The sequence below is a fragment of the Clarias gariepinus genome, chromosome 15 (assembly GCF_024256425.1).
Source record: "Clarias gariepinus isolate MV-2021 ecotype Netherlands chromosome 15, CGAR_prim_01v2, whole genome shotgun sequence".
NCBI classification, from domain to species: Eukaryota; Metazoa; Chordata; class Actinopteri; order Siluriformes; family Clariidae; genus Clarias; species Clarias gariepinus.
In genome coordinates this window covers 8,578,249-8,595,237 of record NC_071114.1, presented here as the reverse complement: position 1 = coordinate 8,595,237, position 16,989 = coordinate 8,578,249, and the positions used below count along the sequence as shown (strand labels likewise).

Genomic DNA, 16,989 nt, shown 5'->3' with positions numbered 1-16,989 from the left:
GTCCAAGATGTCTCGGTATGCTAAAGCATTAAGGTTGCTCTTCACTGGGGATAAGGGGCCTGATTGATTGAAACACCAGAATTCAATAATTAACAGGTTTGGCCAAATAATTTTGTCCATATAGTGTATGTTGATATCCTGATTAAGTTCAAAGAACTGTTTCTCTAAAAGATTGTACTTTAAAGTGAGGTGAATGCTCTTTGGGTCATTGCACCACCCCTGTATTTCTAGGCTCTCAAACACACACACACACGCACGCACACACACACACACACACACACACAGTTGGCTGACGAGGTCTAAGATTTTAAAATTTGCACCTTCTATAAACGTTCCAACATAGAGTAAAAAACTTCTACCAAGGCACTTTTGCCAGTTTTATAGTCAAAGTTTTTCTCTACATACAGTAATAGTGTGAAGCTGTTTAACAAAGATATTATCAGCATTGTGCCATGTTATGATTTATCTTACTGTATAGCGCTACCCAAATTGTAATACTATATTAATGCTATATTGTAATACACCCGTCTCTCCAACATAACTGGAGAGTACTGTAAATGCAGTTGTGGACAGCTGTGTTCATTTATTCATTACCACACACAGCTTCCTGATACCACTTGAGGAATGATGGTTTTTGGTTTGTTGAGTTAAAACCCAGTGAGTGATGACCGGGTCTGTTATATGCACCATCAATATTTTTTTTAATTATAGTTACAATACACACGTTTCAAAGTGGGATTACTGTTAAGGGTAAGTGGGTTTGAGCATAGACAGTCTGTAGGGACAGAGTTTAAGCCCCTGATGTTCATTGACCCATGCACCACCCCTATAGTAAATATTCCTAATCAGATTTTTTTACTCTCTGTCCATGCAAGATCCAGTTTATATACTTAATCACTGAATCTGGCATGGACAGAGAGTAAAAATCAAGTTTCTTTAGTCTAGACAGTTTGCATAAATTACATATTACCTACTGAGTGACCTATAGTACCTTTATCTCAACTCATATCAGAACAAACTTCTTTTCAGATAACAAAGGAAAGGCTAGAAGTATAATAAAGGCTTGCGGCACATGGACAGACCGTCACAGACCTTACTATATGAATGTTGATTTAGTGTGAAACCTTTTATTGATAAATAGATTGTGGATTAACTCAATTTTTATTTCCGTTATAAAGAATAAATGACACATACCCATCAAGGTTTCTTAATGTTTTTTTTTAAATGTAGCAACCCTTATTGTTTCCACAACTCCAGAGCTCAAGGGTTCAAGGTGTCTGTTTGCGCTCGACTAATAACATACAATATTTAGGCTGCTATAATGCATTTGATTAATGAATTTTCTATAACAGAACACATTGGGTCCAATTTAACATTATTTACAGACCTACATGTTCTGTGTTATTTGGATGTGTTCGGGCAAACCATATAGCTCTAAATGTAATAACTGCAGAATATTTGCAGGACCTTGGACCTACAGTGTGATGAACTGGTGTCCCATTCAAGGTGTTTCTATAAAGTCAGAATTCCATTATGAATTAACCACAAATAATTTCACAATTGTGAAAGCGGCAACCAATCATGTGTCTCCTACAATTTTAGGCAATCATATGAATTTAACTTTGAGCGCATTATTCAATGTAACTACATTACTTTATACACCCACTCATAAAAGTAAGTACACCCCACTAATTTAAGCCAACATTTCAGTATATCTTCTCAAAGGACAATACTAAAGACATGAACCTTGGATCTATTTTAAATAACACCCCAAGTGATAACAGCTGTACGTTTTTAACCATGCTAAGTCACATGTCCTATTTATCGTGTTAATGTGTTTGTCAGTGACCGAGTACGTCTCCAGACCTGCACCTTATTGAGCCCCTGTGGGACGTCCTCGAGCAGAAGGTGGCGAAGTGCCATATGTCTCACATCCAGCAGCTCCGTGATACCATAATGGCGGAGTGGAAGAGAATCCCAGCAACAACATGTGCAGCTCTGGTGAATTCCAGGCCCAGGAGGATTAAATAACAGTGATGCTCACACAAAATATTGACACTCATTTTTCTTGCCATCTACTGTATTCACACTGACTCCTCTAAAGTATTTTATTTCTATATTATTGTCTCTTGAGAACATGTGATGAAGTGAAATGTGAGGGGTGTACTCACTTTTCTGAGATACTGTATGAATGATGATGCTGACCTGATTCTATATATTTCTACCACATGCCCAGAGTATAAGATCCACTGAGACCCTGACCAGGATCCTGAAGAAAATCAGAAGAAGCCTGCTTCAAAGCCAAACGTTGTGCATGCTGGTTATCAGGCCACATTAATAACGACCCTCATGTGGTGTTTACTTGTTTGTTTAAGTATGAATATTGTATTATGCACTAGATGACCACTTTATTAAATAAAACATAATTCCTGCAAAAATAACGAATATAATATAACAAATTATAAGTATTAAAAGTATTTACATTTTTAGTACAAATTAGGCTTCCTTGTCTTTTTAGATGTTGTGTTTATGTAGGGTGTGTATATACAATTTAACTTTTTTATTTTTATGACACAAATATTGGTATCAGATTTAGATTTAGACAATGACTTTAAAAACACACTATAAATGAAGATCAATCCCTGCAATCACCCAAATGAGGAGGGGTTTCCTGTCGAGCCTGGTTTCTCTCAAGGTTTCTTCCTATTGCCATCTCAGGGAGTTTGTCCTTATCACCGTCACCCTCCAACAGTCAATCTGATTGTTTATTATTTATACATATTTTCGTACGTATTTCATATTCATTTCTTTTGATTCCATAAAGCTGCTTCGAGACAATGATTATTGTTAAAAGTGTTTTTAATGTAAAAAAAATTACATTGAATTGAAATACATTCACCACATTCCAGTTACAATAAATTTTTTATGACCAAAATGATCTTAAACGAATCTGAAAGAAACAATATAGCAATCTATTTCGCAACCAGATACTTAAAACTGGTTTATAGACAACTTGAAGTGAGAACTGAATGTTCTGGCAAAAGCAGTGTTACAGGAAACTAAAACTGGAAACATTGACTTGTGAGAGTATCACAACAAGTATATTTATGAGAATATCAGTGTGTTTAGTAGAGATCACAGTTAAACTTTCTAATTCGTAAAAAGTAAAAAAAAAAAAACTGGAACTGTTTTGTTTTTCTGTTCCTGATTTGAAAATAAAAATAAAAATAAAAATAAAAATTAGACTCCACATGCACAATAGCCATTTAAAAAAAGCAAAATTAGACTTTTTTTGACCGGCATGGCTTTTGACCGACACACATAGTACTTAGGGAAGTTAACAACCTGAGTCCAGCAGGTCTTTTAGGGAAAAGGTATTGCCTACTCAGAGTTGTGATACACACATATTTAAATCAATTTCCTCACCCCTTGTAGATCATGCAGATTACCTGTGTGGTGTTTGCTCCTACTAATTTTGCAGATTTTTCATGAACTATTTTACTTATTTTCATAAAAATTAAGAAAATGTAAACTGATGAAGGTATGCACTTCATGCATATGTTCAGTCCGTATCTTGTGACCGCTAATCTCTTGTGATGCTTCATCTTCAAAAGTTTAAAATGAGTGAGATGTAAGATGTGATTTATTATTTATATTTGCTTGGAATTTAATACATAATTAATACATAATGACTCAAAATGATTCAAACTGTTTATATAGTGTTGCAGGTCTAGACTGTCCAATTTGGCATTATAAGACATTTTATTCAATATTGTTTATATAACTATTAATTATAAAATAAACATATTCTATCTGTATTCACTCACCATTCTGCATATTTCTTTGTAATTAATTCACTCTTTCCATTAGTTTGATATCTGTATACACAGACTGGCCAAAAAGTATCTGCAAGCTTAAATTTTTCATTTGACCAGTTCGTTTTTTGATTTGATTATGGCGTGAAATGATTTAATATTTAACATAATGGCCAATGTTAAATGTTAAATTACAGTTATGATTTTTTTATTGTGACCACATTTGTAACGCGTCACATCAAATCAGGTGGTCAGGTATTAAGATTTGAGTTATCCATATTTTCTTTATTCCTGGTTCAATGAACTTTATTTTGATACCAAGTTTATTACTGTATTATTACTAAGATTTTAGTTTGTTTACAAGGAGTGCCTCGAGGATTCTGTATTTCTATGACAGCTGGGCTAACCATTTTAACACTTTTTTAATTGTGTTGAAGGATTAGAAATATAATGTATTTATCAACCGTTTTTTGCCAAAACCAACAGGTCCGACTTAATACCTGACTCGATACAATGGGTCACATTCATTACAGTATGTGGTGTTAATGGTTCATAATGCATTGACTTTTTACTTTGCTTGATGCAGGTTAAATATACTAATATTTAAATTACAATAAGGGTAAATAATATTTACCCTTCTGTAATGGTGACTGCTTTAGCCAGGCAGCCCTGTATGTACTATAACTCCAGTTTGGATGTTATATAATTGTGGATTTTGGACTGTTGCAATAGACGTGTATTCAGGCTTGCATCTTTATCACACTATGTCCAGACTATTGACCAAAATAAAATGTGGTGAAAAAGAAAACAGAAAACAGATGTGATGTAAATTCTGTGCACTTCTTTCTAAAATGTAATAAAAATTCTGTTCCACTTCTGATCGCTAACATGTTAGCACTGGTATAAAAAAAATGACTCATATAAAAAAAGGGTTTATAAAAAATGACTCATGTGATAAGAAATTTTCATTATAAATATTTTTTACATATATAACACTTCCTAATATTTCCATCCAAATAACCATGGGGTTGCATCACAAATGTATTTTTTAAAGTGTGAGGTCCAATAATTTCTCAGATAAGTACCACTACCTGTGTATAATGTATAAAAGCACTAATGTATCCATATTCATATTTCCCAGATTTTTTATTTTATTTTGCATTTTGAAGAGATTTTTGAATGTAAAGATTCAATGATAGTGAAAAATTAAATACTTGTTTAATATAGTGAGATGTTGTATTTTAACTTCTTTTTTTCATATTAAGGAAACACAGGAGTACAGTGGGACTCCACCAAGTGAAGAACCCATCACTGGGAGGTGACAGTCTGAAAGACGTCCTGTCTGTGGTTGGTCACGTCTCGGATGAGCACTATAACAGAAAAGAAAAGATTAGGATTTGACATCACATATCTGGAAAACATGTTTAACCATGTTTGCTTGAATAAATAAGAATCAATAGTTTATAGGATATACTAAATTAACATTTGGATTGGAACTTTGAATGAGACTTACTGTACCCAAACTACAAATATGACAGTCACAATGGTATATTTATACTCACTGTCAAGCACTATGCGTGCAACCTGGTGTTTTTCCAAAGTATTGTTGACTTCCGCCATCAGCCAAGGAAGGAATCCAGTCTCTATATCTGTTGTATATAAAATTAATATATATTACATTAAAGAATATGCACTGTCAAGATGGAAAATAAGCGTTTGTATTTTTGTTACAACTATAAACGTGTGAAAGTGAACACACTGTTAAGTGTAGTTTGGCCAATAAAATGAACATGTGTCCAGTCCATTTATATATTTTAGCAAAAATAACTGTCTGGCTAACATAACTCGCAGCAAATGTGTTTTTAATGCACTCTGACACGTACATTTTATGTTGTGGATGTTCAGGGTCAAATGTCAAAACAACCTAGGATAAAGTGTTTTTTTTTCTGTATTGGCCAATTCCTCATGACATAACAGCATTATATTTAGCCAAATTAACAATCTGATTCACATTTAGTGGACACATTTAGTCACCTTGCACCTCCAGGGTCTGGGTTCGATTCCCCCCTCTGGGTCAGATTGGGCTAGTTGGTGTTCCCAAATTGCACATAGTGTAGCTACAAAATCACCATCTCATTGTTTATACTGCTAATATACATGTGAGTGTGTGTATGTGTGCCCTGGAATGGAATGGCACCCCGTCTCGTGCATAAGTCTCCTGGGGGGGTGGGGGGTTGGGCAGTTGGGTGTTGATTCATTTCTAAGTTTTAAAAAATGTACTTTTTTTTCTTTATATACAGTATTTGTATTTCAAAAAACTAAAACCACACCTCTTAGCACTGGATCATAAAAGTATCCATGATCTCTCAGTTTTGCATAGACTGAGGGAAGCAGGTCAGCTAGATAGTGCTGAGTGAACGTCCTAGCCGCGATTTTCTCCGCTGTTTCTCTTTCCATCTTCAAGACCGACCTTTGCTGCTTAATTCTCCGAGCCTGCGTTTGAAACACAGGGCAAATTTGCCTTTAGTTTACACAGAGATATCACATCAGCCTTCTTCTGAACAACATACAGTATATCTATCCTTTCGAAAACACAGACAATTGTCAAATATACTAGAAGAATGAAATGATGTATATTCAAATTCTTATTTGTTATCTATCCTGATCTACTAAGGAATATCCATATCGTTTCTAAAAAATGGGAAATGTACAACATGAGAACTTTAGCTGGAGAGCATGCTATTGATTATACCTTCTCCTCATTGTGGCGTCTCTCCTGCTCCTCCAGTCGTTGAATTTCAACCAACTCGGCATTACGCAACTCCTGGAAAGCTCGCTGTTGAGCCCTCAACCTAGCCAGCTCTTCCTCCTCCAGTACTTCCAGTAAAGCCTGCTCTATGGTCTTTCCCACCAATACCTCCAACACTGGCTGCACCTCCAGATCAAAGTCGAACAGCTGTCCCCAATAAAGGAGCAACAATCTTAGACTATTTCTTATAACTTATGAGTCAAATTCCTTGTTCATCTATAAAAACTGTATACATAATAATCTTAATTGTCTCTATATGTATAGTTTATATGTAACTGCTGTATAATATTTTCAAACTTTTCATAATTTAGGTCAGCGAGACTACCAAGTCAATAGAGTAATAGGACAAAAGTTATCTCTACCTCTCCTTCTTCTATCTGTGTCGCTGCATCTTTGCCAGATTTGGCAGGAATAAACAGGGGCGTGGCTGGCTTGTCCAGAAATGCATCTGTCTGGCATTCCACACTCGTCTCCTCAATATGATCACTCAGATCCTCCAAGTATAATTCTAGGATACAAATTCATTCGTGGATTAGTTTATTGCTTCTAAAACAGTTTCACAAGACAGTCTTGATTTGCATCTGTTGTATTGTTATACACCGATCAGCCAAAACATTAACACCACCGCCACTGGCAAACTGGTGACAGGATAATGAACAACCAAGAATCAACCATGCCTGCAGGGAGCCCAGCGGGTCTGGTCCAATTTCACAGAAATGCCATTGCAGCACAAACTGCTGAACAAAGTCAATGATAAACCAATAGAAAGGCACCAGAACACCCAGTGCACCACAGCACACTGCACACAGAGCCCAGCAGTCATTGAGTTTTCAAGCCACCTGACTTGGCCTCCAAACTCCCCAGATCTGCACCTGATCAGCACCCATCGGATGCACTAGACTAAAAAGTCTGACCCATGGGGGCCCCACCCACAACCCACAGCACCCAAATAATCCGCTGCCAATGTTCTGGTGCCAGACCCCACAGCACATCCCTAGAGACCCTTCGGAGCCACACCCTGAGGGACCATAGCCACAGTGTTGGCACAAGGGGAACCCAAAACCTAGGTGGTTATGAGGTAAGGGTTTAAATGGTTTGGCTGATCTGTGTTTTTAACAGCTTCTGATTTTCTTTATCATTTTATAAAAACATAGCAGAAAGATCACAGTAATAAAGAAAGCATCCACAATTGAATGAGAATGCATTAGAAGGCAAGAGACAGCGGTGCTCAAGAGATCAAATGATCTAAAAGTAATATTCTATCACTTTGTCCAATCGACATTCTTTGCTTAAAAATACTATTTACAATCTAAAAACTGTTGGTTACTTTGATAAATTGATTCATGAATAGCTACCAGTTTGAACATCTATGTGCTTTCTCCCCTCCAGTGGGACTGGACTTCTTGTCTGGAACTTGTCTTTTGCTCTCTTTTTTGCTGTGACTCGTCGCAGTGCTTCTTGTTGCCGTTGGATCTCAACTGGGTCAGGCTGAGACGTCTGTTAAACACATACAACACAATACATTAAAGTCAGTATCATGTGAACTGCTGTCGTCTCAATGGAAACTACAAATGCATGTTGCAAGCAAAGAAAACAAAATCCCCATCAGCCTAAAAAAAACATACCATTGTTACTGAATAGATACAGTGTGATATAAAAATTATACACAATATACAAGTTACAATTAAGTCAAACAGGGAATTGTGATGAAAGTTCTGGTGAGTCAAGGTGTAGACCCGATTGAGATTTACAGGAGACTTAAGCACAGTAAGATGATGAGACTCTTAGTCGAGTAAAACACCTAAATGGTGCAAACTTTTTTTTAAAAAAGGCTGTACATCCATGAATAATGATCCTGGCCAAGGGGGCTTGGAGCTTACTGCAGTCGTTACCGTGAACATTCAGTGAGTGGAACGCCTGATCCTTGAAAATTCAACTGCTAATGCATTTATTCAGTATGTGTTTTAATCCTATGCATACATGTGATTTGTGTGTTAATGTTCTTCTGTGTAACTTTGTACAGGTTTTATAAGCTACGTTGATCTAGATATGCACTAGTAATGCACTACAGTTCACCTGCAGGCCAAAGGTTGGTTTTGATGATGCCATCCTCTACCAGCTAGATCAGTCTCTCTCCCACCTTGACAAGGGGAACGGCATTGTGAGGATCATGTCCTCTGACTTCTCTGTGTGCTTTCAACACAATCCAGCTCCTTTTAGAGATACAAGCTGACTGACATGCAGGTGGATTCAAATCTGGTGAAGTGTACTATAAGTAATCTTATAGATACTAGTTGTGAATGACTAGCCCACTTTTTAGTCCTAGTTTATAAAAGTATATTTTGTAGTATACTCTCAGGAAACTACTAGTTTAGTAGTTTTACACTGCAAGTATACTTGTAAGTCTTCTTTTTAGTAATCTTAATACCATACTAGTAGGTGATTACTTATATGTTATTTTTATTCTTTAAAGTATAGTACCAGATTTCTATTTATATATTACTTCCTATGGATGAAATACACTTAGGGTTAGCACCTTGCATTTTTGAAGTTTACTAATAAACAATATCAGTGGACTAAGCATACAAATATTCATGCGACATATTCAGGGTTTTGTAACTTTAGACACTGCAGTTTGAAACAAAACACAACAAACATACACTCTTAATCTGGGAAGGTTCAGATTAGAATCTGCATCATGGAGCCTCTTCAAAATCAGCCCCTGGCTGTCCACACACACACACACACACACACACACACACACAAAGGTTGTACTTCTTTACTATTTTCTGCCCAGTTAAATGACTATGTAGAGGAAACTTAAATCCAACCAACTGTTCACCTAAATAGAAACAAAAATCTTGATCTGATCTTTTACATGGCCTTCTTTGCAATTGTTTGCTTGGCAGTGAAATGAACGTGATTCAGACCAGGCCTTGTGGCACATGACATGGACTCGATTTGGACTTGGTTTTCAGCAACATGCCATGGACTCGATTTGGACTTAGTCTTGTGGCATAAGGCCAGGTCCAAATCCACATCACGTGGCACAAGACCTAGTCGAGTCCCTGTCTTGTCAAGTCAAGTCCATGTCATGTAACAAAAAAAGGCTTGAAATATTTCACTTTACATTTTGTAAAAAATTTCAGATCTTTTATTGTTAAAATTTTGATGATTAGCAAGTTCAAGTCAAGTCCAAGTCTTGTTACCCATCCCACATTGGGTCAAGGATGAATCAAAGACAAGTGGCACAAGACTAGGTCCAAATCAAGTCCACATCACGTGGCACAAGACCAAAACCAAATCTAGTCTACCCACATCATGTCGCCCAATACCAAGTTGAATCCATGTCATGTCATGTCGCTCAAGATCCAGTCCAACTCGAGTTCATGTCATGTGGCACAAGACCAAATCCACACTGAGTCCAAGTCATGTCGCCCAAGACCAAGTCCAAATCCCTGTCACATGGCACAAGACCAAGTCAAGTCCATGTCACGTCGCCCAAGACCAAGTCCAAATCGAGTCCAGTTAACTCTACCTGACTAAGTATGTGACTTGTGTCCACTCTACTGACAAGATGCGGATGGGGAATTGACAGTAATATGATTGCAGATAAACATTTCTTGCACGTGTGTTAAGCATGCTTCCTGGCTGTATAAATACTCACGACTGGTAGGATGTGCTGTGCATAGGTATTCCCTCTAACGACACGTCGATCATACATGATGTTTCCGTAGATTGCTCGTCCTTCATTTCTGTCTCACGTGAAAAATAACAAATACAGTAGCAATGAGGGTTTTTTTTTCTTCATAACATACATCAGTTAGTTAACATGCCCTAATAAAAGTGCGTTTGGAGTGAAGTCGGCGCTGTACAGATGCACCAGACGCCATAAACACGCACTGAGTTCCATTAATCTCCCCAACTTACTCCATCATGGCGGGATCGGCGTGTCTCAGGCGGCTCGGAGCGACGTGGGGGCGGCTGGAGAATGTGTAGGAGCCGTTCGGAGGTCCTCTTTTAGACTGTAACACCGAAGCCATTCTGAGGATATAATACGATACTGTTTTAGATTGAGGGAAGAAAGACGGAGACGCCGCCGTGCGCTAAGACGCGAGTAACGTCTACTGCTGTTTATGAAGGTTGCCCTAGCAACAGTAACCAAGGCAGGCGTTTCCGGATGCTTAGGGCTCACGGACTAGGGACTTTTGTAACCATGCGAAAGTTAATTCTTCTCTCAATTAATCTTTAGATTAATTATCTAATCTAGTATTCTTATAATGATGTGAATCTGCGCCTGAATATGATGCATTATTATTTTTTTTTATTTTTTTTTTATTTTTAAAGTCACCCTGTATCTAAATTGGAGTCCCAACTTCTCACTTGGGGTATACAGGTGAAGCTCAATTAATTTGAATCAAAAATTTTTTTTTTTTTTTTTTTAGATTTATTTAAAAGTAAATCTCATATATTCTATGGCTTCATTACACACAGACTAATAGTGTTTATTTCTTTACATTTTAATGATTATGGTTAATAAAAACCACAGATTCAGTATCTCAGAAAATTATAATATTGTGAAAAAGTTTAATATTGGAGACTCATGGTGTCACACTCTAATCAGCTAATTAACTGAATTAACTTAAATGTTTCCTAAGTCTTTAAATGGTCTCTCTAGGCTGGCAGTTCACAGAGTGCTGTATCATTAAAGAAAAGTTGAATAGAAGGGGAAAATGTGGTAGAAGGTTAACAAGCAAAAGACATAACTGTAAACCATAATCATCAAAATGAAAAGAAATAAACGCTTAAAATATATCAGTCTCTGTGTGATAAATCTGTATAAAATATGGGGTTTCACTTTTAGAAATTAAATTACTGAAATAAGTCAACTTTTTGATTATATTCTAATTTATTGACCAGATTGACAGGAAAATACTGAAAAATAAAAACTAGGCTAGTTCATTTTTTTAACAAACACTATAAAATGCAAATCCACTGCCTGGCAAAAAAAAAAAAATTAGTCTTTTTGGAAGTCAAACAGTCTAGGATTTAATTAAATTCATTGAGTTTATGTTTGAAAATGATTCCTCGTGCTCCCAGAACCAGGCTTTCACAATTCACGAGTCATGGAATATTCATTTACCACCAGGGAAGAAAAGCTCCGCGCTGATTGGCTGTGGCAGCTTGACTCCGCCCACCTTTCTGTCTGACCGCACGTTGCTCCGCTCGGGTTTAATTCAGATCACTCGGCGTCTGAAGAGGAAACAGGTACGTGGCTGTGTGTTTATGAATTTATATACATAAAAGTTTGGAATAAAAACCAAAGTAATAAAGCTTCAGATTACTTTAAACAGTGTTACATGATTGAGTGATAATACAATTATAAACATGTTTATTTAATAATCAGTTGTTGTTTTTAATAGATAGACTTCACAGTCCAGTCTACATATCCACAGGGTGTCCCCAAAGTCTTCACACACAGCCAGAGTTAATACCTTTTAGAAAATATATTATAGATTCTATATATTTATTTACAAACTTCTCTAAATAAGTGACATCTAGCACACTCATGATTAAGAAATCTAGTGTTGTGCATGTAAATGCTTCATTTCATTCATTTCCCATCTGTATGGAGTCACTTTTTAAGACTTTTTGTCATTTGTATGGGGACACTTTTAGGACGTTTTGTGATTTCTGACACTTTTTGGGACACTATAGATTATATCCTATTCAAATCAAATGCCGCCAGGTCCTGTATTTCACACTAGTTTGGAAATTATTATTCTCAACCACAAAAGTGGTTCATTTTTTAAGTTCTGCTGTTTATGGTGATTGTATTCTAATTTAATTTTTATTTATCACATACACAACCATACACAGTACAGCGTGTGGTGAAATACTTACTCGACCGCCAATCTTCCGAAAAATAAATAAGTAAGTTATGGGTAAGTTAAATGAAATCAAATCACAAGTGAAATTTTAATTGAAGTTTGCAAATGTAAGAACAAAATGTACAGGGAATAGGCATAAGATTAAAATGTTCAAAAAGGGATAAAATATACAGAAGGGCAGTTCAAAACGTGCAAGGGAAATTATAAAACTTAGTATTTTATGCAGACATGTAGTTATATTAGAATGGTGCATTAGAATGGGTGGCATAAAAGGTAAAGTGACCATGTCAATGATTGTTCAAGTGCAAAAAAACATTTCGTTCAGCAGGAAGAGACGAATGGGTAAACAGGTTGAGCATTAATAGCTGAGGTAGAAATCACGATATACGAGTTGTACCTGATTATGGATTATACCTGACAATCTCCATCTGTATAACACAAGAAGTATAAACCAGGGTTTAAGTGTATGTTTAAGGGATTAGGTGTTAAATTCTATGACCTTTCCTCCATTGTGCCCTTCGCAGTTAATGCTATCTTTACCTTAAGCAAGTGGAATTGGACTACGTCCTGTAATAACCAGACCGAGATAATGGGCCTCTTCCTACTGGAGGTCTCTACTCTTTTTCATACATTGTAGTCCTGTGTAGTCTTAACCTTCTGGACACTCCTCTGGACCCAAGCGTAACAATGAGGCACTTAAAACACAGCAAGTTGATTGGATTATAAACCCCAGTTTTACTGCATGAAGAAACAACCTGTCGTTCATCATAAACTTCATAACATTATAAATATCCGGAGTCACTCTAGGAAAAGTCAACAAACGGAAAAAAGAATCTGAAAGATTAGAAAGTTAATAAGGTGACATCTCATCAAGTTATAAGGTTTAAGAGTTAATATCTGTTGAGCTCAGACCTGCAAATAAATGGAACAGATTGTTGCAATTGTTTGCCAGTAACAACCACAATTTCATAAACGTTTAATGATTACACCACGATTGTGATTTGTGCTGATTATGATCAACTGGTACGCTCAAAATACAAACTTCATTCTCAGTATGTCTCAGTTATATACTAAATGTAAATGTCTGAAACGCTGGCAGGAACTCCTTTAAAGGCCCCGACATGTGGAAATGACTAGGAACGAGTTGGTGAATGTGGCAATAACTTCCAGACAAGTTCCTGTAATGTGCAAGTGACAGAGGCGTCTCTTATGCAAGTTATTCAAACGAAATGTTTAAGCATCACATGTTCCACTCACTAAATGTTCACGGCAGTGACTGCAGTGTGCTGCGGGCCATCACAGCCAGGATCATCAGTTACGGACGTACAGCCTTCTTTAAAATGTTTGTACCATTCAAATGTTTTACTGAGGCAAAAAGTATCATCACACATCAGTGCGACATATTATTGATTATGTTGATTTTATTAATATGCAACTTGCACACAGTGTTTCACGATGTTACGCAATGCCTGATGGCATAACCATGTTAACCATGCTCCGTTCTTTGCAGCCATGTGGATGTACGTATTGGGTTTGGTGGTCCTGTATTACGTGGTGCGCTGGTTCCGTGAGCTGGAGAGAGTTCCGGACAGAGGGAGCAAGTACGTTTACATCACTGGCTGTGACACCGGCTTCGGGAACCTCCTTGCACGCCATCTGGACACGTGCGGATTCTGTGTGGTGGCAGCATGCTTTACAGAGAAGGGCGAAGAGGAGCTGAAAAAGCTGTGCTCAAGCAGAATGTCAACTGTCCATCTGGATGTCACGAAGAAGGAATCTATTGACAAGGTCGCGGCATTCATCAAGCAGCTAGTGGGGCAGAAAGGTGGGCAAAGTACAGAAAAAAAATATGGAGCTGTTTGTTAAGTTTCCACATAGAGTTTAATATACTGTAGGAAAATCTGCCAAAATATTAAAACCACTTGGCTATTATTGTGTAGGCTTCAAAACAATCCGTGCTATATTAACTCTACTGAGAGATCAAACCAGACGGGCTAACCTTGTGCACTTACTATATAAAACTTGGTCTTCTTTTGGCTTCCTGAGAACATCCCAAAAGATCGGCTATTTTGGAGATGCTCCAATTCATCTAGTCGTCTAGTCATCACAATTTGGTCCGTACGCTTCCCCATTATCCCCATGGTCAAATGTTTATACTTTGGCACAGTATATACAAATGTGCAACAAACTACAGAAAAAAACATGATGTTTTGAGTGTCAAGGGTATGCGTCCCGCCTCGGGTCCGTGCGCATGGAGTTTCACAGAATAAGCGGAATAGAACTTGAAAAAATGTATGATTTTGGGTCTATTGCTCCCCCTAGAGGGAAGAATGACTGCAATACTGTATCTGTTGTCTTACAGTCTGAATATTATGTCTTGCAACACATTTGTCATCAAGCGACAGACACTCTGTTGCAAACACTAGGGAAAATATGAAGAAAATGATTGTAAGAGTTCAATGTTTCCGTATGTGGCAGGTCTGTGGGCGGTGGTCAATAACGCGGGGATCTCTGTCCCCTCGGCTCCCTGTGACTGGTTGACTCTGGAAGACTATAAAGTCATGCTGGCTGTCAACTTGGAAGGAGTCATCGGTGTGACCCTGAGCGTCCTTCCTCTCATCAAGAAAGCCAGGGGACGTGTGGTTAACGTCGCCAGCGTGTTCGGCAGGGTCAGTCCAATGGGAGGACCCTACTGTGTGTCCAAATATGGTGTGGAATCATTTAACGACAGCCTCAGGTAACGCCAGCGTGACACTAGTATTTTTCTCAGCCTTTCTCAAACATATATAAACCATTTCCTGATTGTTTCTGTGATGCAGGATAGGTATGAAACCATTCGGCGTAAAAGTCCTGTGTATTGAGCCAGGTTTCTTCAAGACCACTGTAACAGACGGTGATCTGATAATCAAGAATACTAAAATTCTTTGGGAAAGATTGCCAAAGGAAACAAAAGATGACTATGGAGACAATTTTATAAGCAAAGGTACTGGATATTTGAATAAGTTCAGGAATGTACAGTAATAGCTCCATGCATGGTTAACATTCACATTTCGCTTTTCTCTGCTGTCTAGTGGAAACATTGTTGAGAGAGAAGATATCGAAGATGGCAGATGGTGACTTGATGAAGGTTGTGAGCTGCATGGAGCATGCCGTGTCAGCCGTGCGTCCTCGCACCCGTTACTCCCCTGGCTGGGATGCGAAATTTTTCTGGCTGCCAATCTCTTATTGCCCCTCCTTCATTTCTGACTACTTTTTTCTTAAAGACTCTGTCAAACCTGCCAAAGCGGTGGTTTAGACTGATGCTGTGAACTAAATCAAAGTCCGTTATTTGAAAAATAAAGTATTTAGATGTTCATTTAGTTTTGCGCTCTAGGAGGGATGGACAAATGAGTAGTCGGGGCCTCGGGGACACAGATTTATACATCCAGGAAAATAAAAAACATAACTATTGGAAACATAACTTTTTAGGAGGAAGAACAAATAATTTGATATGTAGATCTGTTTGCAGTGATGCAACTTAGGATCTGGTGTTAAAAGGTATAACAGGTATGTGGAAAAAAAAAACCCAAGCAGGAAAAAGTTCTTTCAGGCAAAAGATATCCATCATATGTAGATTGATGTTTCCAAAGTATTATTGAGCAATGGTGTATCCCAACCCACATACATTAGCTCATAATGTGTTATGTTATTGTCTAGTGTGGTTACAAAACATTGGGGAAAAAACATGGGAAAAGAAGACATTGCTAATGAGATGATTTGTCCGCCCCTGCCTAGAATGCTTACTAATGAGCCTATAGGAATCAGTTTTACCATTTCATTAAACATACTGTATAAGAGATGTATCATATAGTGATATCACTTTAAATAAAACTGAAAAAATCATAGCTGTGATTGAAGCCTTTCTTTTGTACTACAGACAAACTATCCTGATTTACTCCCTTTATGACAGAAATCATTCGTCTGCTCGTGTGAGCATGTATTACAGACGGTTGACCTAGTGGACCTATTTTGATCTGGTGGAGATACATATTAGCATTGCATACAAGCTTTTTTTTTCACTCAACGGACTAAATTTCAAATAAAGTTTTCCATAATAAACACAGTAAGTAGAAGTGTATGGTGGCTGAAAGGTATTGAGGCAAAAGTGAAATTCAGTGTAGATACTGTACAATGATATTGCTATACTGTACTATAATCAATATTTAGTATTAAGTCATTTATCCTTTAAAACCTTCTGCATCTGGCTGGGCGTTGAGTCCGAAAGACGCCTGCAGGACTGCAGGCCTGCAGGTCATTGTCACTTATTTATTCCATCTATTAACCAAACCAGACGATTCTAATTAGAACAATTCTTCAGCCAGATAGGCCAGCATTAGTGACATGGTATTTTGTGCACAGGGAGAACCATGTACAGTATAATACAATAAGGATATGTTGTCTAAAGACTTTTGTCCACCACTGTACTCCAGCATTC

At 37.4% G+C, this 16,989-nt stretch overlaps 2 protein-coding genes across 3 annotated transcripts; one reads left to right on the top strand and one right to left on the bottom strand.

The window, feature by feature from the left end:
• Nucleotides 1–4,942: 4,942 nt before the first annotated feature.
• rsph3 (radial spoke head 3) lies at nt 4,943–11,878 on the bottom strand. Of its 2 annotated transcripts, XM_053512682.1 has the most exons (9): nt 11,768–11,878; nt 10,555–10,668; nt 10,292–10,379; nt 7,980–8,121; nt 6,987–7,132; nt 6,568–6,771; nt 6,146–6,308; nt 5,378–5,464; nt 4,943–5,185 (listed from the first exon to the last, which is right to left on the bottom strand). In XM_053512682.1, the coding sequence occupies exons 2-9, from the start codon at nt 10,665–10,667 to the stop codon at nt 5,124–5,126; spliced, it is 1,005 nt and encodes a 334-aa protein (XP_053368657.1). In that variant the 5' UTR covers nt 10,668; nt 11,768–11,878; the 3' UTR covers nt 4,943–5,123. The 2 variants fall into 2 exon arrangements, with proteins under 2 accessions (XP_053368657.1, XP_053368656.1); XM_053512681.1 differs by lacking the exon at nt 11,768–11,878 and having other exon boundaries at nt 10,555–10,743.
• On the top strand, nt 11,824–16,399 carry LOC128542714 (retinol dehydrogenase 7-like). Its single transcript, XM_053512686.1, has 5 exons — nt 11,824–11,892; nt 14,026–14,340; nt 14,994–15,252; nt 15,335–15,498; nt 15,587–16,399. Exons 2-5 carry the CDS (start codon nt 14,028–14,030, stop codon nt 15,808–15,810), a joined length of 960 nt encoding a protein of 319 aa, XP_053368661.1. The 5' UTR covers nt 11,824–11,892; nt 14,026–14,027; the 3' UTR covers nt 15,811–16,399.
• The last annotated feature ends 590 nt before the right edge of the window (nt 16,400–16,989 follow it).